Source organism: Eschrichtius robustus, chromosome 13, assembly GCF_028021215.1.
Source record: "Eschrichtius robustus isolate mEscRob2 chromosome 13, mEscRob2.pri, whole genome shotgun sequence".
In the NCBI taxonomy this organism is placed as follows: domain Eukaryota; kingdom Metazoa; phylum Chordata; class Mammalia; order Artiodactyla; family Eschrichtiidae; genus Eschrichtius; species Eschrichtius robustus.
The window spans coordinates 52400286-52428196 of NC_090836.1; the positions used below are offsets into that span (position 1 = coordinate 52400286).

General features: G+C 43.4%; 1 protein-coding gene across 2 annotated transcripts in view; it reads right to left on the bottom strand.

Annotated features, from left to right (window-relative positions):
- Positions 1 to 27911, bottom strand: part of PPM1H (protein phosphatase, Mg2+/Mn2+ dependent 1H) — a 265292-nt gene that overhangs the window by 154619 nt on the left and 82762 nt on the right. For both annotated transcript variants that reach the window (XM_068560262.1, XM_068560261.1), the window contains exon 2: positions 12011 to 12176. In XM_068560262.1, coding sequence (XP_068416363.1) covers positions 12011 to 12176 — 166 coding nt within the window. The remainder of the gene's footprint in view (positions 1 to 12010; positions 12177 to 27911) is intronic.

Sequence of the window (27911 nt, forward strand, 5' to 3'; positions counted from 1 at the left end):
TAGCAGTTTAAGAAGTAAGAATTTTGGGACTTCCCTGGTGGCGCAGTGGTTAAAAATCCGCCTGCCAGTGCAGGGGACACGGGTTCGAGCCCTAGTCCGGGAAGATCCCACATGCTGCGAAGCAACAAAGCCCGTGTGCCACAACTACTGAGCCTGCACTCTAGAGCCCACGAGCCACAACTACTGAGCCCGAGTGCCACAACTACTGAAGCCTGGGCACCTAGAGCCCGTGCTCTGCAACAAGAGAAGCCACCCAATGAGAAGCCTGGGAACCGCAACAAAGAGTAGCCCCCGCTGGCCGCAACTAGAGAAAAGCCCGCACGCAGCAACAAAGACCCAAAGCAGCCAAAAATATAAATAAATAAATAAATAAAAATTAAAAACAAAAAAGTTTTCCAGTTGCATTCTAAGTTATTTCCTTTACCAAAAAAAAAAAAAAAGATAGCCTTCTATGTAATTTATAATACACACACACACATACACACACATTCCCACCCCTTTTCAGGAATACATCTGCAATAAGACTAAGGAATATTCCAGAAGGTAACAAATTGGGAGTTTAAAGTTCACAGTTTCTCTTTTAGGATTTCACTAAAGTAGGTTCAATGTTATAGCCTCCTTTCTCTAAAGTTCTAGAAACTGCTTTTTAATCATATTGCTTATTTTCTTTTTCCCATTTTCATGATCATATATAATGCCAGAACTTAGTAAGTTTTAACTGGGAAGGGTTCCTTGGGCCTTTCAACAAGTATAAGATTGCACCAAACAGAAATGTATCCACCGAACAACAAGCTAAAATAAGTTCGAAGGCAAGCAGCTTGTGTCCATGCAGCTGCAGTTGTAATTCCAGCACAGCTAAGCAAGGACGTCAAAAAGCCATAGCCTCGGTTTTAGCCCTATTGAAACAGGAGCCACATCACATGCCCCTCAGCTGTGGGGGACCCACAGGCAAAACAGCCTTCGTGAGCCATGTAGGAGACAATGAGGCAGCCCCTCCTCCAGCATGCTGACAAAGAAGGGGAGATTCTAGAGAAAACCTCAAATGTTTCCTGTGGAGCCCGACACAAGTGTTGAGATGTAAGGTAGGAAACACAAAGAATACCAAAGAATGAGGTTTGACACACTGGTACCAGCTCAAAGAAACCAGGCTTTGCATCGCATACCCACCGCACAAGCGCTCACAGTTTGCAAGCCCGCTTCACCGCTCTCCCTTCCAGATGAGCGCTTTCCACAAGAGAGCACGCAAAATCGAGGGGGAGTTTAAAATGCTCAGTCGGCATGTAAGAGGAGAACGTTAGAATTAGAAATTATTTCATATTGTTTCACCTAATGTGGAAGAAAATTAACCTTGGCTAGTATTTCTCATACAGGCTGACACTGGTGCCCTCACGGGGTCGGTAAGTCTCCAGGACATGATGGAGCATTGGTACCCTGGCACTTCTGTTAGCTCTGGCTTATCGCGACCTATTCCTGGGTACATGTGCTCCCAACGGAGTGGTCTTGCACATTATATTATGAAGTTTTTAACTCAGTTATCCCTCACAAAATAGAGGTTTCTAAGAATCCCTGCAAAGAAATTGCTGATAGAAAACATAAGCAATAAAAGAGCATGTCACACCTGGCACTTCCCACTCCAAGCAATGACAACTAGTCATATCTGACAATAATAATAACCATTCTAGCCAAAAGTATCTGATGTGCTCAAGCAGACAGTTGAAATATGGAATTATACTTGTGATTGTTAATGATGAATTGTGCCTTGAGATATAAAAGCTAATGGAAACAAGAAGTCTCTGCTCTTAACAAGACAGTAAATGGGTTACTGCATGAAAAACACACAGAACAATGCCTGGCATATGATCAACACCCTGTAACTGTTAGCTGTTATATTTTAAAATATTGCTTTTTCATCTTTATTGCCTTTATATTATATTTTAAATACTTAACATGTTTTTATAATTGTTAAATATATACTAGATGGATATTCAGTAGTATGGCTATATATCAATAAATGAACACGTATATTAAGGGTATATACTCAAAAAACCTGTCTTTAACTGATGGCTTGGAGATGGCTACTCTAGAAACAGCTGTCCTACAGGAAAAAGTGGTGTCATCCTCCTGGTTGCCTTCCCTGAAGACACAGGTTCACCACTAACTTCACCCTCAACTTCCCCTCCCTGTCCCAACCCACCAGGTATTCAGATAACCTGAGGACAGCATGAAAGGAATATCACAAATGTGGAAATCCCACTTTGAGTTAAATCCTTTCGTCAATTTTACAAAAGGCTCAGTATGAACATGGTACGCACTTGCCTCCCTCCTTTCTTGCCCAAGAAGAGGGATGACTTATCTTCCATTGGGGAAACAGAGGGCTGACATACTCCTCTAATCCCCACTATAAGCTACTGTATGACTTGATTTCCACCAAGTTTCCGGCCAGGCTTCAAGGTATCACAGCAAGGATGAGGATGCAGAATTAGAGTATCTGTTTTTCGGCATTTCATCCACAGAGCTTTCAGTCACCAGTTCATGTGCTCTCACAGCAGCACAGTATGAGGTGGAAGAATAAATCCGCCGATGATGAAGCTAAGATGTGTAGAAACGTCGTGACAAGTCCTTCCTTGGGCCCACGTTCTACTGCTGTCCACTTGGAATCATGCCCATACAGCACAGTTAGTTTGTTCTTAACATACGTCTCATTCTGACTAAATTATTCCAATATTTTGTTCCCTAATGAGAAAGATCTCTTATTCTCATATACGTAAAAGAGCACTGCTTCCTTCTCAGGATCTGATAATACTAAACACAGATTTCTTTGATTCGATTCTTCCACTTTATGAGACAATAAGATGTAGGATAAGTATGTTTGGTTTTTGTTTTTAAATGGCAATTTAGTGCCATATGTAAAAACACTATTAAATAAAAATTTCTGAGAGACGGGAAGTATAAAGTTGGTGATCGTTTTGGCTAAGTTGTGTTATGCTTTATTCTAGACTCAAAAATTAGCTCGGGAATGTTCTCCAACTATTATTCTATACATCAAAAGCTTCTCCTTAAGTTAGTTTACAGTAGAAACACAAGTAATGCAAAATAATATTGAAATGCAGCTGCAAACTCCACTGTTAGAATAACAACAGATAATATTAATTGAGCATTTACTACATGCCAAACACTATTCTAAGCATTTTTCGTATTTTAAAAAATTAATTAATATATTTATTTTGGCTGCGTTGGGTCTTCGTTGCTGTGCACGGGCTTTCTCTAGTTGCAGCGAGCGGGGGCTACTTTCCATTGCGGTGCGCGGGCTTCTCACTGCAGCGGCTTCTCTTGTTGCGGAGCACAGGCTCTTGGCACGCAGGCTTCAGCAGTTGTGGCATGCGGGCTCAGTAGTTGTGTCTTGCGGGCTCTAGAGCGCAGGCTCAGTAGTTGTGGCGCACGGGCTTAGTTGCTCTGCGGCACGTGGGATCTTCCCGGACCAGGGCTCAAACCCATGTCCCCTGCATTGGCAGGCGGATTCTTAACCACTGCGCCACCAGGGAAGTCCCACTTTTCATTATTTTTAACTCATTTAATTCTAATAATCTTATGAAGCAGGAACTATTACCCCCAATTAGCAGATGAGGAAACTGAGGCATCAAGAGGTCATCTAACTTTCACAAGGTAACGTCTAGTGGGTGGCAGAACTGGGATTCAAACTCAAGGCACTCATTATTGTTCAATCCAAAGGCTTTTTCTACTTGCCATGGTTTCAGGCAAACAATGGTCTTCAATAATTTAGCAAGAAAAAAATGGACTATAAGATGATGAACAATTTCATTTCCATTGTGTTCTTCACCTGAATCAGTAAGAGCTGTTATCCAGTTTCTGAGCTGACAGGGGAGACTGCTAAATAACTCCTAATTCAAAACAGAAATCCTAATGGAAATGAGAAAAATTTTAGCATCAAATTATATTGAAATCATACATCTCAACAGTAGGAGTTGTTCTTCTTTCATTTCATACTTTTCCAAGGAGATTTCCCTGCCATATTTCCCAGCTGCTAATGGATAAAGAGGCAGCATGTTACCAGTGTGTACAGGCTCGGAGGCCAGACTGCCTGGGTTGAACCCAAGCTCCACACTTTCCAGTTCTGTGCCTCGGTTTCCTCATTGGTAGAATAAAGATAAGAATAGTACATACTTATGTATGTATTATGAGGTTAAAGGAATTAATATTGGCAAAGCACTAAGATCAGTGCTGTGTCTGGCACATGAATGCCAAATATTGGGTTTTAAAAAAAGAAGAAGAAGAAGAAAAGAAAATCTCAAGAGCTTATTGCTCTTGCCAATGTTCGTCCCACCTAAAGCTCTGGGGAAATCAGATTACAAGTGAAACAAGGAGAAATTTCCATCTCAGCACCATTTATTTTCTTTTAGCCTTAAGATTTGCCACAGTGGGAAAATCTATTGAGGAACCAAGTTTGAGTTGCGTTCTCAGCAACTACGTACATCTTGGTCAAACCTGGTCTTCAGAGTGAATCAACACCCACTGAGGAGGGAACTGTAAAGTTATTCTAACTGACATCAGCCTGAACAATTCCTAGTTGTAAAGTCATTCTTCTTAATCACTGGCAAAAGTTCTAATCCCTGGAACCAAGAGATAAGAGTTTTGAGAGAATCCACTGCACGCCAGCTTCAAAAAATCTAAGTAGATAAATGGAAAGGTTATGTTTTTCTTGACATGCTCAGAACAAAGACCTTAGCTGAGAAGGAAAATTTAGAGTAATAAACACAATGAGAGAAATAAAAGGACGCTCCTACTGTTTTTTATAGCTGACATCATTGCAGGAAGCAGACAGCCACACGTGGCCAAATGCCCCAGAAGGGCTGCCACTATGGAACCACGGGAAACCTTCATTTAATGTTCTGGGGGTGCTGACTGAGTCCTTCTTACAGAAAACAGATAAAAAGAAGAGCAAATCTTCACTCCAGAGAGTTGAAATAGCCCCTTCTCATTTCCTTTTTACCTCTCCCCACCCCAATTTGATCCTATTTGCCTGGAATTCCCACAGTGCTGCCCTATCCTCTGCTGAGAAAGATAATCAGCTTTCCTCTTCCCTGCTGATGAACTTGGCCGTGATGTGGACACAGCCATCTCCTGTTATTGTAATTAGACACTGAACTAACAGACACTGAAACCACATACTTTGATTTGTTTTGACTAAAACAACATAAGGGGGCTCTGAGGGAAATAAGACTTAGAATGCGTGTGTCCACAAGATTCGGCTTAAGCCAAAAATAATCTCTTTCAAAACAGGGAGTCAGATGTGGGGGGAGAATGTCCTGGTTATTGCCACAATGCCTTATCTCCCACCCACACATCTTACATAAGATCATCTTAATACTAAGGTTATAAGATGCCCTTAAGAGTGAACTCTTTCTCCCTCCCCAGAGAAGCGATATGCTATGGTCCTCTTTTTATCCCATTCCTAGAATGACTAGGTACCTGGGAACTGAAAAACAAAAGCTCTTGGAAAAGCTGTTTTCACTTGTGGTGGCAATCAGTACAATAAATAAAGACTTCTTAACACCTTTCAAATTAAAGGAAAGAAAACCTAGTAATGGTGATTAGTTCCCACAAGTCATGATCAGGTGAATTAAAAAGGCTTCAGTAGGAGGAAGGCAAGAGGATGCTGGGGGAGAGGGTGTTGCCCTCAACAAGCTTACAGCATCTTCCCTAAGGGACGATTCTATGACAATGTCTTTAAGAAATGCTGGCATTCTAGATTCTCTTCTTTCCTAGCTATACACCCTATGTCCCCAAACAAATAATCAGAGGCGTAGGAATGTTGAGAGGATTGCACATTGCCACGGAGTATCGATTTCCTACCTGCCTGACTGTGGGCTAAAGGTTCTTCAGACACCAATGTGATGCCGGCACAGGAAAAGTCCACCCCCAACTTGTCACAGAAAACATCCTTCGCTCCTTCATAGCCACTTCATATCCAGTGATCTCAAAACTTCTCTTCCTTATTCCTCGAAAGAGAAATGTTTCTTTCTTTATTTCACTAATTATATCACTAAACTCTAAATTAAAAAGAAAAAACTAGATCCATTGCCGAGTATTTTTTAAGGGAGAATACAATCAGTAATTCACCATATCCCACTGCATTTCTTCAGGCTAAAAATCTATAGCACAGAACACCTTGGAACTCTTTTCTTTGTATTCCTTTTAAGTTTTATGACTTCTCTCGAACATGGCTTCTTCTGCTCCTGACATTTTCCTTTATATGTAGATGGAACCTGAAATTAATTTGTATTTTCTTTCTTATAAGCAAGGCGCTGCTGTCAAGAGCTCACCCAAATATAGGAAACAATGCTCCTTCAGCAAATGCCTTGTGGAAGCTACGAGAAGCAAAACAGAGTGTATGTTATTTTATCCACCAAAATCTTTTTTAAGTTTATTTTAAAACAGGAGGATTAATTTGACTCCTTTGGCTACACAATTACTTGTACTAATAGGATAAAATAATTCTCTATAAGTTGGCATGACGGATGGCTTAAAGCTGACAGGTACATACTGCTATATTTAAAATGGTTAACCAACAAGGACCTACTGTAGAGCACAGGGAACACTGCTCAATATTCTGTAACAACCTCAAAGGGAAAAGAATTTGAAAAAGAAGAGATACATGTATATGTATCACTGAATCACTTTGCTGTACACCGGAAACTAACACAACATTGCTAATCAACTATACTCCAATATAAAATAAAAAGTTTTAAAAAATTTAAGGTTGTCTTATAATCTTTATACCAATCAATTATCTGTAGTGATAAATAATCATCTCACTGCTACCCAACTACCCTATGTTATCAAATACAAAGTTAGGCTCCTGCTGAATTGAATTCCTTGCACATCACTGATCTTTCTTTCTTTCTTTTTTTTTGGCCATACTGCGTGGCATGCGGGATCTTAGTTCCCCTACCAGGGATCGAACCTGCGCCCCCTGCAGTGGAAGTGCGGAGTCTTAACCACTGGACCGCCAGAGAAGTCCCCCCCATGTTTCTAACATACAAAAAAATTCCTGTGATAATTCCTCTTTTCATGGTGAATCTAATGTGATCTTACAGGAAAGTTTAGGCTTTCTTCAATCTCCAAGTAAGATGAAGGTGATATTATACGTTAAAGAAGTCTTGTGGAAATATTTATTTTGACTGTACGAAGTTTGTTGGGGATGAAGAGGTCGAAAAGGAGGGAGAAATTCATCACATGTATTCTGGAGAGAGTCCATGCATCTTCCTTTCACCATCCTTCATGCCTGTCAACTCTCTGTTTGCAAATGAAATAATGATGCCATTATTTATCCTGTTGCTGCATTTCTTGCTTATAATAGTATTTGCCATTTTTTCATCCTTATCTTTCTTAACCTCTCTGTGGCCCACAGCCACACAGCTACTTCTGCTCCGGACAACTCCCCTCTCTTCTCGGAATTCCCTTGGGCTTGTAACTCCTGAATTCTAAGCCCCCCTGGACTTGCTCTGAGCTCCAATCCCTCAGCTCTAACTTCCTACAAAACACTCCCCCCTGGAAAGTTAGCATCCTCAAAACTCAAGTCGCCATTTCCGCCCATCTCCTCACCTTGAACCTGTGCCTGCCCCAGGGGTCCACTTTCAAGGACCAGCACCCAGTGGCTGAAACCTGGCATCTCCCACACTCCCCTGCCCCACATAGTTGGTCACCTGGTCACCTCAACAGTACCTCTCACATCATCTCTTCCGAGCCTGCCCCTTGCTCTAATCACTGCCTTATTTCGAGCTTTCATCATTTCTCACCCAGATTTCTGCACGAGCCAGATTCCTAGGTGTCCCAGCCTCTAGGTGTGCTCCCCTGGTCTTCCAAGTCAGCCCCCCCACTGTCATGAGTCCGTTATGCCCTCGTCTAAAGTCACTGGTTAAAATTCCAGCTTATTAGGGCATTCAATGGCCCTCACGTGTGACAGCTGCTTGCTGCTCCTGTCTCATTCCCCTCCAAGTGACTACACGTGCTCCCAAACACGGGAAGACATGCCCCACGTACCCTCACGCCAGCCTGTCTCCGCATTTGCACGTTCCATCTGTCAGGAGCTCCCCTTTCTCTTATTTGCTTGGTTAATTCCGACAGCTCAAATGTCACTTCTCCAGGGAGCCTTCCCTCACCTGACCCAGGCTCTCCCCTCCACTGTTCCCCAAACCACCAGGGGCCAATCTGAGCTAGGCATTCACACAACCTGGACTTCTTCTTTCCCCTAAAACTCACTCCACTGTAGTGCTGCTGCTTATCAACGCCTCCTCCCCTCCCCAGCTCTGCTCGAGGGGGATGGGAACTGTACCGAGTTCATCTCCTCAGCCCCAAGGCCCAGGGTGCAGACTAAGAGCTCAGCACACATTTGCTGGGTGAAGGAAGAGAATCACAGGGGGAAAGGGGGAGACCCACCTTACTTGTCTCCTGCGGATGTTTTCTTGCCCTGGGCCCTATGCTGTCACTGCCCTTTCCTCAGTGTCACCGTATCTGAGTTAAGGGATGTCTTTAGATGGCAAAAATCACCGGCCTCTTTTAAGCAGTATATCCAGTGACCTCTGCTAGCAAAACTGTTCACTCAGCGTAGCAGCCAAAGTCCTGATAATGGCCTTGAGGTCCTGCCACTTTGCCTCCCTCCTCTATAACCTTTCTGACAATGTCACCTGCAATTCAGGCTTTACTATGTCTGCTCCAGACGCATGGGCTTCCTGGCAGATTCTTTGAGAAACTGCAAGCCTGTTCCTGCCTCAGCGTTCTTACAGTTGCCTAGGATGTCAGAAGGCTCTCCCTCCCAACAGCTGCCCTTTCAGGTCTTTGCCCCAGTGTTACATTCTCACACCTCCTTTAACCACCCTGCACCTCATGCTTCCTATTATTACTGCTTCCCTACCTTGTTTTTCTCTGTAGTGTTTATCTGCCTCGCTATATATTTGAATTGTTTGTCGCCGTCAAAGAACGCAAGCTCCCTGTAGGGAGGGATTGTTGTCTGTTTTATTCCCTGCCGAATCCTCAGCATCCAGTTCCTGGAACACAGCCCGCACTCAGTGAGTCACCTGGCGCACTAGATTATGCTTTTCAAGCTTTTAGAAAGCAGCACAAACAACAACAATGAAACACACAACCTAATTTTAAAATGGGCAAAGGGCGTGAACAGACATTTCTTTAAAGGAGATATATCTGGCCAATAAGAAGCACGTGAAAAGATGTTCAACATCGCTAATCATGGGAAATACATACCTACAATGAGGTACCACTTCACACTCATTACGGCGGCTATTAATTTAGAAAAACAGAAATTAACAAGTGTTGGCAAAAATGTGCAGGAATTGGAACCCTTGTGTACTGCTGGCGGGAATGTAAAATGGTGCAGCTGTTGTGCAAAACAGCATGGTGGTTCCTCAAAATATTGAACAGAATTACCGTATCACCCAACAATTCCACTCTGGGTGTATATTCAAAAGAATTGAAAGCAGGGACTCAAAGAGGTATTCAAACACCCATGTTCATAGTGGTAACATTCACAATAGACAATGAAAGCAAGTGTCCGTCGATGGATGAAGGGATAAACAAAATGGTTAAGTATGCACACAACAGAATATTATTCAGCCTTAAAAAGGAATAAGATTATGACGCATTCTACAATATGGATAATCTTTGAAGACATTATGGTAAGTGATATATGCCAACTACAAAAGACAAATATTATATGATTCCACTTATAGGAGGTCCCTAGAGTAGTCAAATTCACTGGGACAGGAAATAGAATGGTAGTTGCCAGGGACGGGGGGCGGGGAGGGGAAGGGGGAGAGAAGGAAGGGGTAGTTAGTGTTTAATGGGTACAGAGTTGCAGTTTGGGAAGATGAAAAAGCTCAGCAGGTGGATGATATTGATGGTTGCACAACAATATGAATGTATTTGATGCCACTGCACTATACACCTAAAAATGGTTAAAATGGTAACTTTTATTTTATGTATAATTTCCCACAACTCAAAGGAAAAAGGCAGCACAGCTCTTGCCTTAAACTCTATTAAGTAGCCTAATATATAAGGCAGGTAGAAGTGAAGCTGCTGTGGCCAAGGCAGGAATGCAGGGGGAGAGGTGCCGGCTCTGCATGGCATGTCCTTGCTGCCTCCTAGTGGCTCAGGGACCCCACAGAGGTTCAGAGCCATCACAAAGGAGGGCCCTGGCTCCATCCTAAAGGGCTTATGCGCTGGTTTCACTGTTCTTAAGGAAAGAAAGGTAAAAAGTTACTCCTGGTTCCACTTCTAGGAGGAATTTAGCAACGAGGGAAAACGCCATCACCCACAGGCCTTCAGCCAAATGTCAACACTGACTTAGTTTTACAGAAATCACTTTATATCCAGTGGCAGAGGAGACCTGCCAGGGGAAAGAGCAACATTAAGTCACTGGCACCCATACCCAATTATCACTAATGTCTCACATTTTCTGAGCCCTTTTCCATAAAAACTCAATCCTCAAAATAAGTCCATCAAGAAGGTACAAAAGACATTGTGTGATCTCCAGTTTACAAATGAATGAAAACTCAGTGGGCATTATCCGCAGAGGATTACAGAAGTAGAACTGACTTTAGGATAATAATCACTAGCATTGATCACAGATTTATTAATGATGACACTGGCTCAAGACTTTACATGGACTGTTGGATTTCTTACTTGCAACTAGCCTCTTCCACTGTATTTGGTAGTTACCATTATTATTCTTCCTTTTTAGAGAAGAGAAAGGGTGAGACTCAAAGAATAAATAACTATCCCCAAATTGAACAGCTTTAAGCAATGGACTGTTCTGAAACGTCTTACTCCAGAGCCCATGCACTTAACCAGTATTATTTTGTCCTGCCCATCTGGGTCCCTGACTCTCGTTTTTTGGGAGAGGCCTAATCAGTGCTTCCTTCAGCCTTGAAAGCAAGTACAACTGATGAATTTCCACAGGTCACTGTGTTTTCTAACCCTAAGTTGAACTAATGCTAACAAATCAGTACTCTTATTCCCTAAGCGTAAATGCAATAAGACACTATCACTTAGACTAAGAAGAGGTTCCTAGATCCTTTACAATCCTGTAAAAATTTACATACAAAAATATCATAAGACCATTAGAATAAATAGTCACATTGGGGTCATCCCATTTAATGTCTCTTTTCTGTAGGGCTAAATCTGCTGATGGACAGAGTGCTGATTATTCCCAATACTTTTCTGAGAGCTTCTTCAGAACCTTCCGAGGATGTCTGCTTTGTTCTCCAGAAATTGGAAAGAGGAGAAACGCTCTGTGGTTTGTCAACAGGGCATTCGGTCTGCAGGGCTGCCCCGCAGGATGCAAGGGCTTTGGGCCAGTTGAAACAAATATTAATTTGGAAGAGCATCAAGCAAGGTTCCAACTGGGCAACTCTAAGGGGCAGGCAAGGGGAGGAGAGGGGCAGAGTCATGCATAGCAGGGCCGCAAGCCGATGGCTAGAGTTCCTCCCACTCCGTCTGAGAGGTTTCCAGGGACCATCTCCTTCACAAAAACCTTGAAGTGGCTTCTTGAAAACCACCAAACATATATACTAATTCTTGCAGCAAAACTCATATATGATATGGGTGTTTTCTTTACTTTAAAGGTTTAGAACCTAAACACCAGCTGTTCCATTTATTTGTTTGTTTGTTTGTTTACTTTAGCCATGCTGCTCGGCTTGCGGGATCCTAGTTCCCCAACCAGGGATGGAACCCGGGCCCCCAGCAGTGGAAGCTCGGAGTCCTAACCACTGGACCGCCAGGGAATTCAACACCAGCTCTTCCTAACTCCATGTGTCACCTTCGCTGTGACGGTGTGATTCCCTGAGCACAGACAGACCTGCCACTCCACTAACTCTGGCGACATGGCTTTTCTCTCTTCCATTCCGAACATCCCACGACGGGGCCACAGCGTGCACGTTCCTCTCACCCGAGAACGGGGGATGAGGGAGGGTCTTACCGAGTTCTCCTTCAGCTGCAGCCCCTCCCCGTTGGGAAGTGAGGACCGTCTCTTAGCTGAGTTCCTGTTTGGGGTTGAGGTAATGGCCCCTGCTTTCTTCTTCACGGATAGCACCTCACAGCTGGCTTGGTCTTCATTGTGTGTGCTCTTCCCGGCATTGATAACCCTGGAGGAGAAGCCAGAAAAGCCGGTCAGACAGAGTGGTGTCTGGAGAGCTGAGAGCCTGGTCCCTCAGGTCAGCCCAGGCAGGCTTCACAACTGGCACAGAACGAATGCCCTACTTAATGCACAGGACCTTACAGGCTGGGTGGAGTAAATGGATTTTTTTTTTAATGTAATTCTACTAGCATATGTTAAAACATTTGCTAAAGCAATGTGCTGAGGTCAGCTCACCTTCGCAGGTGTCTGATAGACGTGATCAACCCCACCAATACATTTCTAGTCAAAACACTCGAGACGATCACTCTTTTTGCCAATTACATTGAAGACAGATGGCTGGCTCAGGGAATTCTGTTGCATTTCTCCAAGTGATAGAGCAAAACCACCATCAATCTTATCAAAGAACAAGGCAGTAATTTACAGCACACTGTAAAATCCAAGAGAACAGAGAACTATATTTCATGACTGCCATGACCACTTTTACTTTACACACGGAGAAGTGAATGGATCAAAGGTTTATTCTTTTAAAATTATCTTCACTCCTTTATCTTTTCTCATGTAGAATAACACTCCTCACATTGCATCATCACAACAGACTATAGGGCATGCTGATTTGTACGTCTGGCCCTATGATCTCATGGCCTGTTGATATTCTCTGGCCTAATTACTAATGGTTTGAGCACAGGAATGCTTCAGAAAAACATGCTACATCATTCATAGACCTTTTTCTGTATCAGGTGACTGCAGAATGAACTCTTGGGTTTCGGCACCATTTTCTTATTAAGTAATTAAGCGGCAGCTAAATTAGTTTTCCTGAAAGAGAGCTCTCCTTGATTTGCCATTGGCTGTGTTTTCTTTCCAAAATTTCAACAGTGTCACAGTAGGTGACAGAGTGAGTGTGGAGGATACAGACTCAGTGGCAAGGAAAGAAAGATGCTTTTTTTTTAAATAAGGTAAGATAGATGGAAATCCACTTTAAAAGTGTGGTATATACACCACTCAGTCCTGTTGTACTCCCTCCTAACAATTAATTAGAAAATGATCATTTTCAAATGACTTTTTATAAAGAATTCTAAATTCTCAAATAATTATCAACTCAGAGTAAACTGCAAAAGTAGTATAGAGAGTCTCATGCACCCTTCACCCAACTTCCCCCGAAAGCAACATTTTATATCACTCAAGTACAATATCAAAACAAAGCAACTGACACTGATCCAGCACTGACAACCAGACGGCAGACCTTATTCAGATGTCACCATTTTTTATATCAAATAGCTTTCAGTATTGAAAACTGTATATACGCTACAATCAAACAGGAAACAGAGAGCAAATTGAGATCTGAGTGCTGTAAGACTTCAGGGAGTGTGTTTTGAACAGTCTTCTACCAAACCTTGGGATTCTACGGAGGTATTTCAGATGTTTTAACATTTACTTTAAATTCGTTTTTTAAATGTATAAGCATTTTGGAAAAAAGTGCAATAATTTAAAAGTTGATTCCCATCTGTTACATGTGAACAAATACATGCTAGTCTATATATTTTGGGCAGCTTTGGCATAATAAGCCTTCTATCTTTTCTCTTTGACCAGTATCACTTGATTCGAAGAAGATCTGTTTAAAAAAATACCATTTGAGGGACTTCCCTGGTGGCACAGTGGTTAAGAATCTGCCTGCCAATGCCGGGGACACGGGTTCAAGCCCTGGTCTGGGAGGATCCCACATGCCACAGAGCAGACAGGCCCGTGTGCCACAACTACTGAGCCCGTGTGCCACAACTACTTAAGTCCGCGCGCCTAGAGCCCGTGCTCCGCAACAAGAGAAGCCACCGCAACGAGAAGCCCGTGCACCGCATCCAAGAGTAGCCCTCGCTCGCCACAACTAGAGAAAGCCCGCGCGCAGCAACAAAGACCCAACGCAGCCAAAAATAAATGAATTAAAAAAAAAAAATTGGGGCTTCCCTGGTGGTGCAGTCGTTGAGAATCTGACTGCTAATGCAGGGGACACGGGTTCGAGCCCTGGTCTGGGAAGATCCCACATGCCACATAGCAACTGGGCCCGTGAGCCACAATTACCAAGCCTGTGCGTCTGGAGCCTGTGCTCCACAACGGGAGAGGCCGCGATAGTGTAAGGCCAGCGCACCGCGATGAAGAGTGGCCCCCCGCTTGCCGCAACTGGAGAAAGCCCTCGCACAGAAACGAAGACCCAACACAGCCATAAATAAATAAATAAATAAATAACTGATTGAAGGACTTTATTTGGAAATACAAATATATGTTTAAAAAAATTTTGCAATTACTTATCTATATGTAATAGGAAAAAGATCATAAAAGTCATCTACTCTCTCCGTTATTTCAAATTTCTGTTCACTGAAACTGCTTTATCATTCTTCCTGAGTTTATTATAAATTTCAACTTAACCATATTTTTATAAACGAAAGTCTTTAACTCATTTTACACACGACAGTTTTGTGTAAGATTCTTTTTTTTTTTAAAGTAGATCGTTGCTTACAGAATATGAAGATCATTGTCCTCGCGGCGGGGGTCCCTCGTAGGAGGCAGGGTCCCTGCTGATCTCTGTGAGGTCAAATCTGCCTCCACACCCTCTCAGGGATGAAGGGAGGAAAAGGTCAAGGTCTAGTTTTCGGCCCCACCTTCACTCTCTCTCCTCTAAGGAGGAGGCGTTTTCACAAGGTTTAAGAATACAATGCTGAGAACCTACTGTAGAGCACAGGGAACTCTACTCAGTGCTCTGTGGTGACCTAAATGGGAAGGAAATCCAAAAAAGAGGGGATAGATGTATACGTATAGTTGATTCACTTTGCTGTACAGCAGAAACTAACAGCACTGTAAAGCAACTGTACTCCAGTAAAAAAAAATTAAGAAAGAATACAGTGCAATTCTTGACGACACAATGAAGACACACACTACCTGCATAAGACTATTAATACCACTATGCTTGCTGCCCAAGTTAAGTTATCCCAAGTTCCACAGCCAGGAAGGAGCGCTGCTGGGATTCAGAGTGAGGCCTCCTTTGACCCCCAGCCCAACCTCTTCCTATTATACACGGGGATTTGCATCAGTCGGTGGGAGGACCAGCTGGGCTGTGTGGGGAAGCACGGAATAAGCAGATTAGGCAAGCTCGGGTCCGTGCCTGACAGAAAGGGGATTCTCTCCCTGCTTCTCTAGCTACTGGAGAAGGCACCCAGAGGAAGGATGAAGGATGGATGGTTCAGATCTGCCTGTCTCTAGAGGAGCCCACGTTTAGTCCAGGTGTTTGCAGCTGGAGCTCCTAATACAGAACATGCATTTGTCTGGAGTTTCCCTTTCACATGGATTTTTGGAGAACCAAATCAGGCAGAGGAAGATTTGAAATACCACCTGCCTCTTCTCTGTCACTGATAGTGACTTCCAAGCAACATGTTTGGGGCGGATGGTTTGCTGGATGGTGATGTTACACCCCCGTGGTCACCCACTAACATCTTCCCTAGGGAAAGCCAAAGTGGAGGCTCGGCTAGGAAAACAAGTTCGTGACAACCGTCCCCTCCACAGTGTCCTCTGAACAAGATCTGAGCTTCTATTTCTGGAACTTGGCATCACCCTGACCATTGGGACCTAAAAAAAAAACCTGACTAAAGCATAAGTTTAACAAAAAAAGCATCACTGATCTCCGATAGCTACATGCCAGGCTGACTCATCTGCCACTGCTATTTTCCAACAGTCAACAAAGCTACTATAATTACATAAATCACGAATCACTGTCCCCTGAATGTGCTGTATATCTCCTATCTCTCTTGGTGGATATTAAATTCCAAAGTTGACCTAACTTCAGCAAGAGACCCTAGAAACTTTATTTTATGCAAGAGAAACCCAGGGCCCAGGAATACTGTGGCTTACACAAGGTCACACAGCTAAAATACAGCAGAGTCTCAGCTCTTTCTGCTTCAGCTTTCAGTTGTTTTATTTTTCTATTGTGTGTGTATTCTTATCGGCACTTGGTTGAGAAGGCTGTCCAGCAATGACTCATCAAAGCCAGGGAACTGTGAAGAACAATCAAGGGTGGACTTCCTTTGCCATTTCAAGCAAATACAGCTTGTGAACGACACTGACGAAATATCAAGAAGTCAGAAACGTCAACCTAGAGGGAAGACAGCAGCCCCAAACCTGGAAGCCTGTTTGGTCAGATATCTGATTATTATCCAGATGATAGTCATTTTAATTAAAGCCACTGCCTTTTTAAAACACACAACTGCTATCCAATATTTCATATTATTTCAAATTCCTGACTCAGTACAGCTTTAGTAGAAAGACCTGATTCTTCTCAATTTATTTTGGCTTTAAAAAGCTTGACCTCTATCAACTTAAATATTTCATTTTGTTCTTCAAAGGCAAATGCTTTGTTTACTAAATATATATAAAACCTCCAATTCCTCTAAAAGTAAACTGAGAAAAACTGTGTTTCCTGAGTTCAGAAGCATCATTCTGTCAATAGGTTCAATTTTTTTTTTTTAATGTGAGCAACTATATCAGTAGCTACATTCTCTTCTTATCATAGGCTCCAGCAAAAAGTCAGCACTATCTTGAGATCAACAGGAATGACTTCAAGATGTCCTTTCTTTAAGCAATACCCACCCATGATGCTTATTTTGAAGATTTAAAGACAAAACGTTGGTGGACCATGAATCATCATCTCTTTGGTGTCATTATTTTCCAATTTCCTACAAAGGGGGAGAACATCTTCCTTGAAATTAAACTGGAAGTAATAATGCACAATGGTTAAGATGATGGGCTATCTCCCCAGAACATAGCACATAGCAGGTGCTCAACAAACGTCTGCTGAAAGAATGAATGAAACCAGACAGAAATCAACTCTGCTACTTCCTAGATGTAGAGTAATAACAGTATCTTACACTTGTTGAGAACTAATCATGTGCCAGGGACTGCTGTTAGCATTTTACATGTAGTAATTAACTCATGTAATCCTCTGTGGACTCTAGAGTTGGCCACCACTGTTCTCCTCTTTTTAAAGTCACAACTACTGGACAGCAGAGTGTTTGGTCAAGTTGCTTAACTTCTGCAAACCTCAGTTTCTTAGTAGTACTTCCCAGATTAAATTCTGGGAGTTGCTAAAATTTATGTGTTCGGGAGAGGGGATATTAGTCATCTAAATTAAAGAATTGGGAAATTCTGAAGTTAGGGTTAAAATTCAAGTGGGAGAATTGTGAGACGATGAAGGGGAAGGTTAACTACTATGTCTTCAACATGGAAAGTTTACATCCAGTTCTTCCTTCCCTTAGAAGATCAGGATATGTTTGCCCTAGGAGAGAGACACGTGACAAAGTTAAATTCAATTATGGACTGCATTAATCTACCAACCTACCCTCAACTGGACCGAAACATCTAGATTTTTTTTCCCCTTGTAAAAATAGGTAAACACAGAATTTTAAGGTCTTGGAAGTCCAAAATCCTATGCGTGTATCAGATACAACTGGAAGCTATGACCTGAACACCAGGCGTGAAGGTGACCATGAGATTTGTAGCAGTAGAAGACCCTATTTAAAAAGAGCAAGTGATTCATTCTGTGCTACTATCACACACGTGGGAAACCTGTTTTCCTTCTTTCCGTTTGTAAAATAGTCTAGTCACAAATTTTTAAAAAATCAACTCCACCTGAATTTCAGCAGAAAAATCCTGGTTTTAATGGCAACTGTTAAATTATCAAGTTACCTGCCTTCTCATCTGCTCAAAACCTTGACCTTAAGGACATTCACCTGATAATATAACACACAGAGCAGGTTCCTATCACTAAATTCAGACGAGTAACTCTTCTCAAGTAGTGAGCCCCTGTCACAACAGCCACTGGTCCAGAGAACTGACAATGGAAACATTTTCAAAAGGATTTACAGGACAGTCAATCCACAAAGGATTGTCACAGTTGATAATGTTTTGGAAGGATTCCCACGTGTCACAAGGGTCAAGTCATGCATTACCAACCCCTCCCCCTTGGCACCGCGAGGTACTCAGCAGAAGAACCAACAGAGACAATGGTCAGGTAGACCAAGTTCAAACTTGCCGTCTGTTCTCGAGCACAGTAAGTTTACTTTCTGCCTCTAAAATGGGGATGAAAACTGTCACTTCCGATAGAATTAAATGTCCTAGCATAACAGGTATTTAACAGTACACAGTGAGTACTCAATATTATTACTTAATAATAATATATCCAACACAAGCCAGCTGCCTCTTGTGTTGGGCCCAGAGGACTTTATCAAGTTATGTGAGTTTGAGGGGAACCTCTTCTTCCCTCTTCTTTCTGTCAGTGTCCCTCTGTCAGCCTCAAGGTCACAGGGTCGCATCCAGGCAGCCAGAGCCTACAAGAGGCACGGCATGACACTTCCCTGAACACGGCCCTTGAGCAAGGCCACCGGCTCCTCTGAGCCCTCTTCTCAAAGTGGTTGCAACACACAAGCCACCCATGTGACAGTGTTCTGTACATGGGAAAGCGCCACACGGTTAGGAACGTGCTAATTCTAGGTTCCCACCCAGATCTACCCAACGAGGCCATCTCTCCCCAGGCTCCTGGTCTCAGCAGCTCAGGTCCCAGACCCACAGAAAAAGACCAAAGAGAGAATTTGGTTGGGTTTGATCTTTTTTTATTTTTGGTATTATTCTATTGCTTTGTTTTTAAAGGAAAGAAAAGCCTGGACAGTTTAGACTAAAAAGTTTACACGAAGTGTTAATACCGCTAAACAGCCAGTAATCACACTGAGTAAGAAGGAGCAAGCATTTTAGAAAGGCCATCAGGTGAATTGAGCTGCTGCTGATTCATATACAAGTGAGAAGCAGACAGCAAAAGGCTGTAGGGGGAAGGGTGGGAAATCAATCCTTTACAGGAGACCAAATATAGCGATCAATTATTAAAATTCTCTTTCCTAGGTAACCCCGCAGGCAATGTTTCATGTGATTCTCTGAAGTGGTTACTGACCACCCAGACAGGCTGGAACTCCGAAGGACAACTTAATTCCTAGCTCCAAGGGCGTTAATAACCTCTCATTCTTGGTGTACTAGAAAACCAGGGCTCTGACTAGGAACAAAAGCCTTCGCTAACAGCCATCAGCAAAAACAGCCAGAACATCCATCAAGAATGGATGTTCTGATGGATGTTCTCCCAGATGGTTTCAGCCACCTCCGGGGAGGAGGCGGAACAGGAGGTCACTCCAGCCCATCCAGTTAACGGCCCGGTGGGTGTCACCAGGGAGGAGAAAGGATGGAAAGCCATGGAACTCTCTGTGGTGTCTGGCTTTCACACCTTGGAAGGTGGCTAAGCACCAACAGGTGGAGGAGGCAGAGTGTCAAGACGGCAGGATGAACACAGGCTGAGAACAGAGCACACACATGCAAGGCCTTCTCCTTCTCCCATCAGGCAGCCTTGCACGCTCTGGTTCCCAGGCCCTGTCCGTGGCTAATGAAGGGATGTGACCAATCGGGGGCTGCTAACTGGGGTCTCAAGGGCCACATCCAGCCGACAGACAGGTTGGTATTTTAAAAGTTGTACCCACAAGGTATTTCTTTAGAAGGTGAATTTGTAGTTGCCCATATTGAAAAACTGGGACTTCCCTGGTGGTGCAGTGGTTAAGAGTCCACCTGCCAATGCAGGGGACACGGGTTCGAGCCCTGGTCCGGGAAGATCCCACATGCCATGGAGCAACTAAGCCTGTGCACCAACTACTGAGCCTGCGCTCTACAGCCCGCGAGCCACAACTACTGAGCCCACGTGCCACAACTACTGAGCCCACGTGCCACAACTACTGAAGCCTGTGCGCCTAGAGCCCAGGCTCCACAAAAGAGAAGCCACAACGAGAAGCCTGCGCACCGCAACAAAGAGTAGCCCCTGCTCGCCACAACTAGAGAAAGCCCGCGCGCAGCAACATAGACCCAATGCAGCCATTAATTAATTAATTAATTAAAAGGAAAACTGGGATATTTATATTAAAAATCTTAGTTTTCTCATTTCTCTTGGAAAATAATACCGTCAGCAACACCTGTCACACTCTTGGGTCACAACGATCAGAGATGGGGCATTTCCTCGCTAGCTCACCCCAGACCTCACTCTGTCCACTTCTGCCATTAAGTCACCAGCCTGGCCCCAAAGGCACTGGATTCTGCAACCCTGTAATCAGATCTCTGCGACTTCATAAGTAAACCAAGAAAGTTATTAGATACGTAGTACATCTTGATTGAAATAATTACTTTAAAATATTGTGTAGCCAAGAGGGGTAAAGCAAGAAGACTAGGGCATGGCTTCTACCCCCAGGGAGCCCATATTCATCTACATAGTAGAGACACCTTCCTATAAATAACTGAGTTGTTCCGACGGATGCCATACCCAAGATATATGTCACAAGAGACCTGAAAATGCAGAAGAGGAGACAATTCTGCAAAAGTAGAGTCATGGAAAGTGTCACAGCTGAGGTGGCACCTGAGCTCAGCCTCATGGAATAAAGGAGGAAATCAAGAATCAGAGAAAAAGCAAGGCAAGGCCCTGCAGGCATAGGAATAACCTCTGAAAACAGAGTGATGTGAACTTTATAAAGAGGGGTGGGTGTGACTTAAGTATAGGCTTGGCGAGGGAGCTACATCAGAACTAGACCATGAAATTCTATAGGAACTTTACCCTATAGAGCCTATGACCCATGGGAAGAATCTAAGATGCTTTAAAGAAGGATCCGATATGATAAAAACTGTTTAGGAAAATAACAGTAGTGGCCTGATGGAGGATGGATTACAGAGGATAAATGACAAAAGTGAAGAGACCAGCTAGGGTCTTTTGTAACAGTCCAGGTGACAAAGAGGTCATGAATCAAGCAGTGGCTCTGGGTGGAAGCAAACAGAAGGTTTCAGAGGAGGTGAAAGAACTGAGAATTCCTAATTGAGACCTGCTGGACACGGGTAGTGGAGGAGAGAGGAGCAAAGACGACGCTGCCCAGGTGTCCACTGGCAGGGTGAGCAAATGCAGTACTCGGATTACGAAGGGAGATGAGAAGGTGAAACAAGGCTTGGGGTGGGGAGTTCTGGAGGAGATAATGAAATTGGTTTTAGGAGAGTGAACAGAAAGTTCTTGGTACCAGAAATTACAAAAGGCAGTGGCAGCCAACTTCAGCTTAACTAGGGGTTGGCAAACTATGGCTTGTGGGTGAAATTCAGGCCACTGCTTGGTTTTGTATGGCCCCCAAGCCGAGAACGTTTATTACATTTTTAAGTAGTTGGAAAAAAAAATCAAAAGAATATTATGAGACGTGAAAATTACATGAAATTCACATTTCCATGTCCATAAATAAAGTTTTATTGGAACACAGCCACATTCATTCATTTACGTATTGTTTATTGTGGGCCTCCAGGTACAATGGCAGTTAGTAGTTTCCACAGAGACTGTCTGCCCGCCAAGCCTATAGTATTTACGACCTATACCTTTACAGAAAATGTGCTGAGCCCTGAAATAAACTATTAGACTGAATGCTCTGAAATTGTTTTTATAGGTCAAAAACAGTCCGGTACTGACAATTTCATATCACTACACATAATATGTAAGTGAAGCAAAGAGAGAGATGTAGGTTTGGATAGAATTTAATGTGCATCTTGGTGTTACTTGTAACGTTAGCTTTGGATATACTTCGCTGCTAGCATTTGGGGGCCATCGTCAGCTCCTAGCTCCCTCACCAATGTAATTAGATAACTGAAGATTAAAAAACGAACACTATAGATCAAAAGAAGATATAGTATTGTCCCAAAGATCTCCCTACATAAATATCAATGTTTTCTTCTTCACATTGGCTGTTTAGAAATGAACTTTTAATATAGTAAAGGTAAAAACCAGAAAGCTGCCATTGGGCATTTCCTTTCAATTAGTCTCTGGGTTCTCTTAGTAAAACCATTGATAACACCAAAGACCAACTTCCACATTTAAATCAGGAAGTCTGCACTCTGTCAGATGCTGGAGCAATTCCCGTACAAGGCCACAGTGCAGCTCTGTGGGGGTCAAGTGAAACCAAAATAAAGGCCTACCTAAAAAAGGATTTCGAGTTTGGAAGTTCTGCATTAAATAGAGCAGAAAAATAACTTTTTTGCGGGTTTAGAACAATGCTACTTGCACATAGCTGTTAGCTGTTGTTGGCAATTAAAAAAAAAAAAAGCAATGTGCTTGAGGCCACTACATTGCTAAAGATAAGGTTTTCTTTATTTATTTGACCAGATGTATCAGTCCTATCAGCAATGTTAGAGAAACGTATTTTTCAAGACAAAGTGAAAGTCGATTTGAAGCGTGTAACCTAAAAAAAGCGAACTTTAAAAAGCCAGAAACTAATGAAATGAAACCAAAAGATAAAAGGACACTAATCTCAACAGACATCAAATAAAATACATAAATTTTTAATCAGCAGTTTCCTCAAAAACCCAGATACAATCTTGGTTTTTCCCTTGCTCTGGGATAAAGGAAGTTCTGGGCCATCTAGGGCTCTGATATTTTCCTTTTTAACCTTAAAGCAACACAAGACGAATCATTTTATACAGAAGAGGACTGTTTGGTGGTAAGAACACTCTAAATTGGGATTTCTGAGTTCCTGCTTTAGAAAAGGTCTTTTAAAATGTGCTCTGTCCTTCACTGGAGAGGTGAAGGCCACTCGTCTACTTTCCTCAAACACGCCGGCTGTGCCCCTAAACACACAACAGAGCAGGATGCACCTGGTGGGGTGCAGGCAAGCAGATTTCTGCTGGAAATTTGGGAGGCAGTTGGGTAAAGCCCTTAAGAGCAGAGAGACTCTGGAACCAGATTCCCCAGGTCTAAAGGCTGGGTCAGCCAGAAGGTAGCTGCAGGACTTTCAGTAAGCTACTTTATCTCCCTGTGCCTCTGTTTCTTATCAGTAAGACAGGGGCAATGAGTAGTACTTTCCTCACAGGGTACTTGTCTGACTGTTGCAAAACAGAACCGTTTGAAGTCCTTTCCATCTAACAACTGAGTGAATGCTTGTAACCCTAAACACTAGAGAGGTGTGGCATGATCCTCATTTTATTGACCCCACCAGTATCATATGGAAAAAGATTCAGTTAAACGTCCTAGACGAGCCATTCTGGCATTTTCTCAGAGTCCCTGAGGTTTTAAACGATGTATTATGTTCACACAAGCGATGCTCTTGTAATTAGTTGCACAACAGCCTATAAATAGAACACAGGTATTGCAAGAAGGAATTGTGACATATCATATGGTTTCAGCACTCCAACATTTTTTTTCTGAGCAAGTACGTTATTACTACAAATGTACATTAAGAACAATAATTAATTTTCCCCTCATTACTTCAGTCGTTGTTTTTAAGAAACACATTTATTTTAACTAAAAATAATATGCTTTGGAAAATCTTCACCCTTGTGTTAACTAACCTGTAGAGAAAGTCTGTTTTGTTTCCAGATTAAAGCCTGAACAACAACAAAATAGTCCTTTCAAAGCTGATTTTTAACTGATCCAACATTTCTACCTTTGTGCCCAGACCCATGACAAAGCTCAGTTAACAAATCAAGCCTCCCTAATTTATAAGGAAAAGAACATGCTAGTTTAACCCTTGAGGCCCTAGAAGGGCCAAATCTGGGTTCCATTTTAGGAAAACTGATCTCCCCACCCTCAAAAAGCTAGAAAGTACCGCGAGACTTTGCTATGGCCTTGAAGGAGACAAAGGCACTGACAAGAATGTCAACTGTTTAAAACTGGATGCCCAATACCACCCCATTATTTCAATTAGTTAAAGATAGATATGCTTCCTAATGCTGGATGTTGATTTTGGTTATGTTTTCCCACATCTCAAGTCACACAGCAGGGAGTAGGCACTCAATAAGTTAGTTGAATGAACAAAGGAACTCATATTCTCTCCATAACATCAATGGGGACACTAGAATAATGAATGAGTTCTAAGCCTGCCTATTGGTTTCTAAAAGCTTAAAATATTTTTACCAGGGGGGATGGGTGGGGGGACTTCCCTGGCGGTCCAGTGGTTATTAACGGACTCCGCACTTTCAATGCCGAGGGCATGGGTTTGATCCCTGGTTGGGGAAATAAGATCCTGCAGGCTGCAGGGCACAGCCAAAAAATATATATATGTTTTTTTCATGAGGGTGTCCCCTCAAATCAATTCAAGGAAAATAAATCTATGTTCCAAAGAAAAAAATTATTTACCTATGAGTGCTCATGAGAGCAAGACATGTAAAGTGAGCCCCAAACATCTCCAGCAGAGAAGTGGTTGATAAACCAGAGCACCTAGGGCACCTCTAGGGAGAATCTTAATCTGAGCTCTACTGCTGGTCTCCCCTCATAACCAAGTGATTGCTGTGATGAGAAAATCTTTTGAGAAAAACAACTTTTGCTTTTCTGAGTTGCTGCTTAGGCATTTTACAGTATGGTAACCCTGCTCACATCCAGAGTCTGGACATTTAGATGAGGACTTGAGTTTAGGATGCCCATCGTAAGTTCCCACTTTGCTTGTCCCAGGGCAGTTTTGAAATTAACCACTTGGAGTTAAGCCCAAGGAAAGTGGATATACGAGTGGATATATGTATATGCGTAACTGATTCACCGTGCTGTATACCGGAAACTAACACAACATTGTAAATCAACTCCACCCCAATAAAAATGTTTTAAACAGTCAGTTCCTCCACCCCAACCACTGTATGAGTACAGTTGGCCCTCCTTATCTGCGGATGTGAAACCTACAAATACTGAGGGTAGGCTGTATTCACTGTACAACGTCATTTTATATCAGGGACTTGAGCATCCACAGAGCTTGGAATCCGTGGGGGGTCCTGGAACGAATCCCCCAGGGATATCCAGGAGTGACTGTCATAGATGCTTGCTACCTTGCTCTATCTCCTGGCTTGCTGCTGACCTGGGACAGAGAGCTGCCCTTCCCCCGGCTCATGGCACCCCCTCGATTCTGGAATCTGTAAATTACTAATCTTGTGACTGTACTTCCTTTGTATGGGTGTATTAAAACTGAGTCTTCCATCAAAACAACCCGTGGGTTTCACTTCCCCAAAATGGGAGTTGGATGCTGAGGGAGCCACTGGCCACCCCTGTGTGGGTGGCTTTTGCCACCTCTTTCAGCTGGTCACAATCTGCATATTCTTTCTTTCTTTCTTCCTTTCTCTCTTTCTCTCTCTTTCTTTCTTTCTGGCTGCTTTGGGTCTTCGTTGCTGTGCGCGGTTTTCTCTAGTTGCAGTGAGCGGGGTCTACTCTTCGTTGCGGTGCGCAGGCTTCTCATTGTGGTGGCTTCTCGTTGCGGAGCGCAGGCTCTAGGCATGCAGGCTTCAGTAGTTGCGGCACGTGGGCTCAGTAGTTGTGGCTCGTGGGCTCTAGAGCGCAGGCTCAGTCGTTGTGGTGCACGGGCTTAGCTGCTCTGGGGTATGTGGGATCTTCCCGCACCAGGGATCAAACCCGTGTCCCCTGCACTGGCAGGCAGATTCTTAACCACTGCGCCACCCGGGAAGCCCAATCTGCGTATTCTTAATTCAGTACACTAACTCGGCTTCTCAGCTCACTCGCTCTTTTAACAGGGACAGCCTACACCAAGGTGGCCTTGGCCAGGACGGCCACGCAGGAGGGAAATTCCAGAGGCCCGAGGGGGAGACAGAAGCAGCAGACAAGCAATTCTGACACTATCAGAAGCTGCCCAGCAATGCAGTGAGTTACGTCAGAAAGTAGGAATCCCCTTCACTGGAAACGTCCAAAAGCTGGTTGATCACCTTTCAGGGGTACTCTGAGGATCTCTGCTTGAAAGGGAATTTCTAAGAATTCTTCTCTACTGTTGAGTCTGTATCTGCCCCTGTCCCCACCTCCAGTTAATGGGAAATCTTAAACTGCTTTTTGAGCCAAAATTAATTTATTATGGAACATGGTTTACAGCCATTCTAAGATAATCCTCTGATACCTAGTAAACCATATTTGACATATAGCAAGTCTCTATACAATAGGAATGTGATTAACTCAAACTTCCTATCCGCACTGGCCCTTATGTGGGGATAAGCAAGTGAGCCTCAAAGGCTGCTGTTCCCTGGGACTCCCATTTGGTTTTTCTTCCTACCAAGCTTGCTCTGGGAGATCTCTATTCCCAAGGCTCCCCTGAAGATGGAAACAGTAAGCACTGCCATATTCGTATCTACAGCACTGATCTCTGGGGTGTCTGACGTGCATTTCTGAATGCCTTCAGGATACCTGCATCTGCATCTTGCATACATTCAAGCTGACCAAACCTGCATGAATTTTCTCCTTCTTTCTGCTGCCTACCTCTGTCTCAAATACCATCCTTGTGGTGTTCCTGTCTTAGTGGACCAAGAATTCCGAAGAATGTCCCTGTCCTCCTAGCTTCTTACTCTCACCCACATCTAGTCCCTCAGCCTGTAGATTTCTACCTCACAGCTATGACTTAGATCCCCCAACTCCCATGCCTGGTTCAGGCCCTCATAGCAACCTCTGGGCACCACTGCAGAAACCTCCCAACCGGTTGGCCCTCCCCCAATAAATCCTGTAGAGCATGCCAAGACTTATAGTTCTCAACCATGAATATGGCCATGGCTCTCCCATGTTCCAGGTCCTTCAAATGGACTCTGAAGATTTCAGGGTAAAATATAAACTCCTTAGTTTGCCACACAAGGGTCTGCATGGTCTGGCCCCATCCATATCCTCAGCTTTCCCATCTGCTCTCCTTACATCTTATTCTCAGCCATAAAAACCATCCTGTGGCTTACAGAAAGCAGTGTTGCTGCATGCCACAATTTCCTCCCACATGCCTTCTCCTCCACCTAGAATGATCTATCTTCCTTTTGCCTGACAAATCCCCACCCCACCCCCGGCCTTCAACACTCAGTTTAAGGACCACATCATCCTAAGGCTGCTTCACATGCATTTCTTTATTGTAGTTCTTAAACACTGCAATGTAGCCATTAAGTAGTGCAGTGGTTAAAATGAAGGAAATTACCAGAAACTTGGGCTAGTTTCCTAGCTCTGCCACTTACTAGTTGTGTGACTTGGGTAAGTTAATTAACCTTCCTAAAACTCAGTTTCTCTAACTATAAAATTGGGCTACTTTGAGGACTTGAGAGAATGAATAAATGTAAAGTGCTTGACAACGACCTGGCAGAGACAGGTTTTACCTGTCCAGACCCACTTTCTTCTAGACATTGTCTTTCCTTCCTACCCTCCTCCATCCCCCTCATAGAATTGTTCCCTGGCCACACATGATTGGTCTAGGGATGGCCACTTGACTGTAGGTGAGCCAATTAGGGCCCTTCCATGAAAAATGAAAGAAAAAAGGTAGAGGAGATAGAGGGAAGAGAGACAGAGACAAAGAAAGAGAGAGAGAGAGACAAAGGAGAAATGAAGCATTATGTAACAGTACAGTACAAATTAGAAATAAAGAGAATATCGGGACTTCCCTGGTGGTGCAGTAGTTAAGAATCCTCCTGCCAATGCAGGGGACACGGGTTCGAGCCCTGGTCCGGAAAGATCCCACATGCTGCAGAGCAACTAAGCCCATGCGCCACAACTACTGAGCCTGTGCTGTAGAGCCCACGAGCCACAACTACTGAGCCCGCATGCCACAACTACTGAAGCCCACGCGCCTAGAGCCCATGCTCTGCAGCAAGAGAAGCCACCACAATGAGAAGCCCTCGCACCGCAAAGAAGAGTAGCCCCCGCTCACTGCAACTAGAGAAAGCC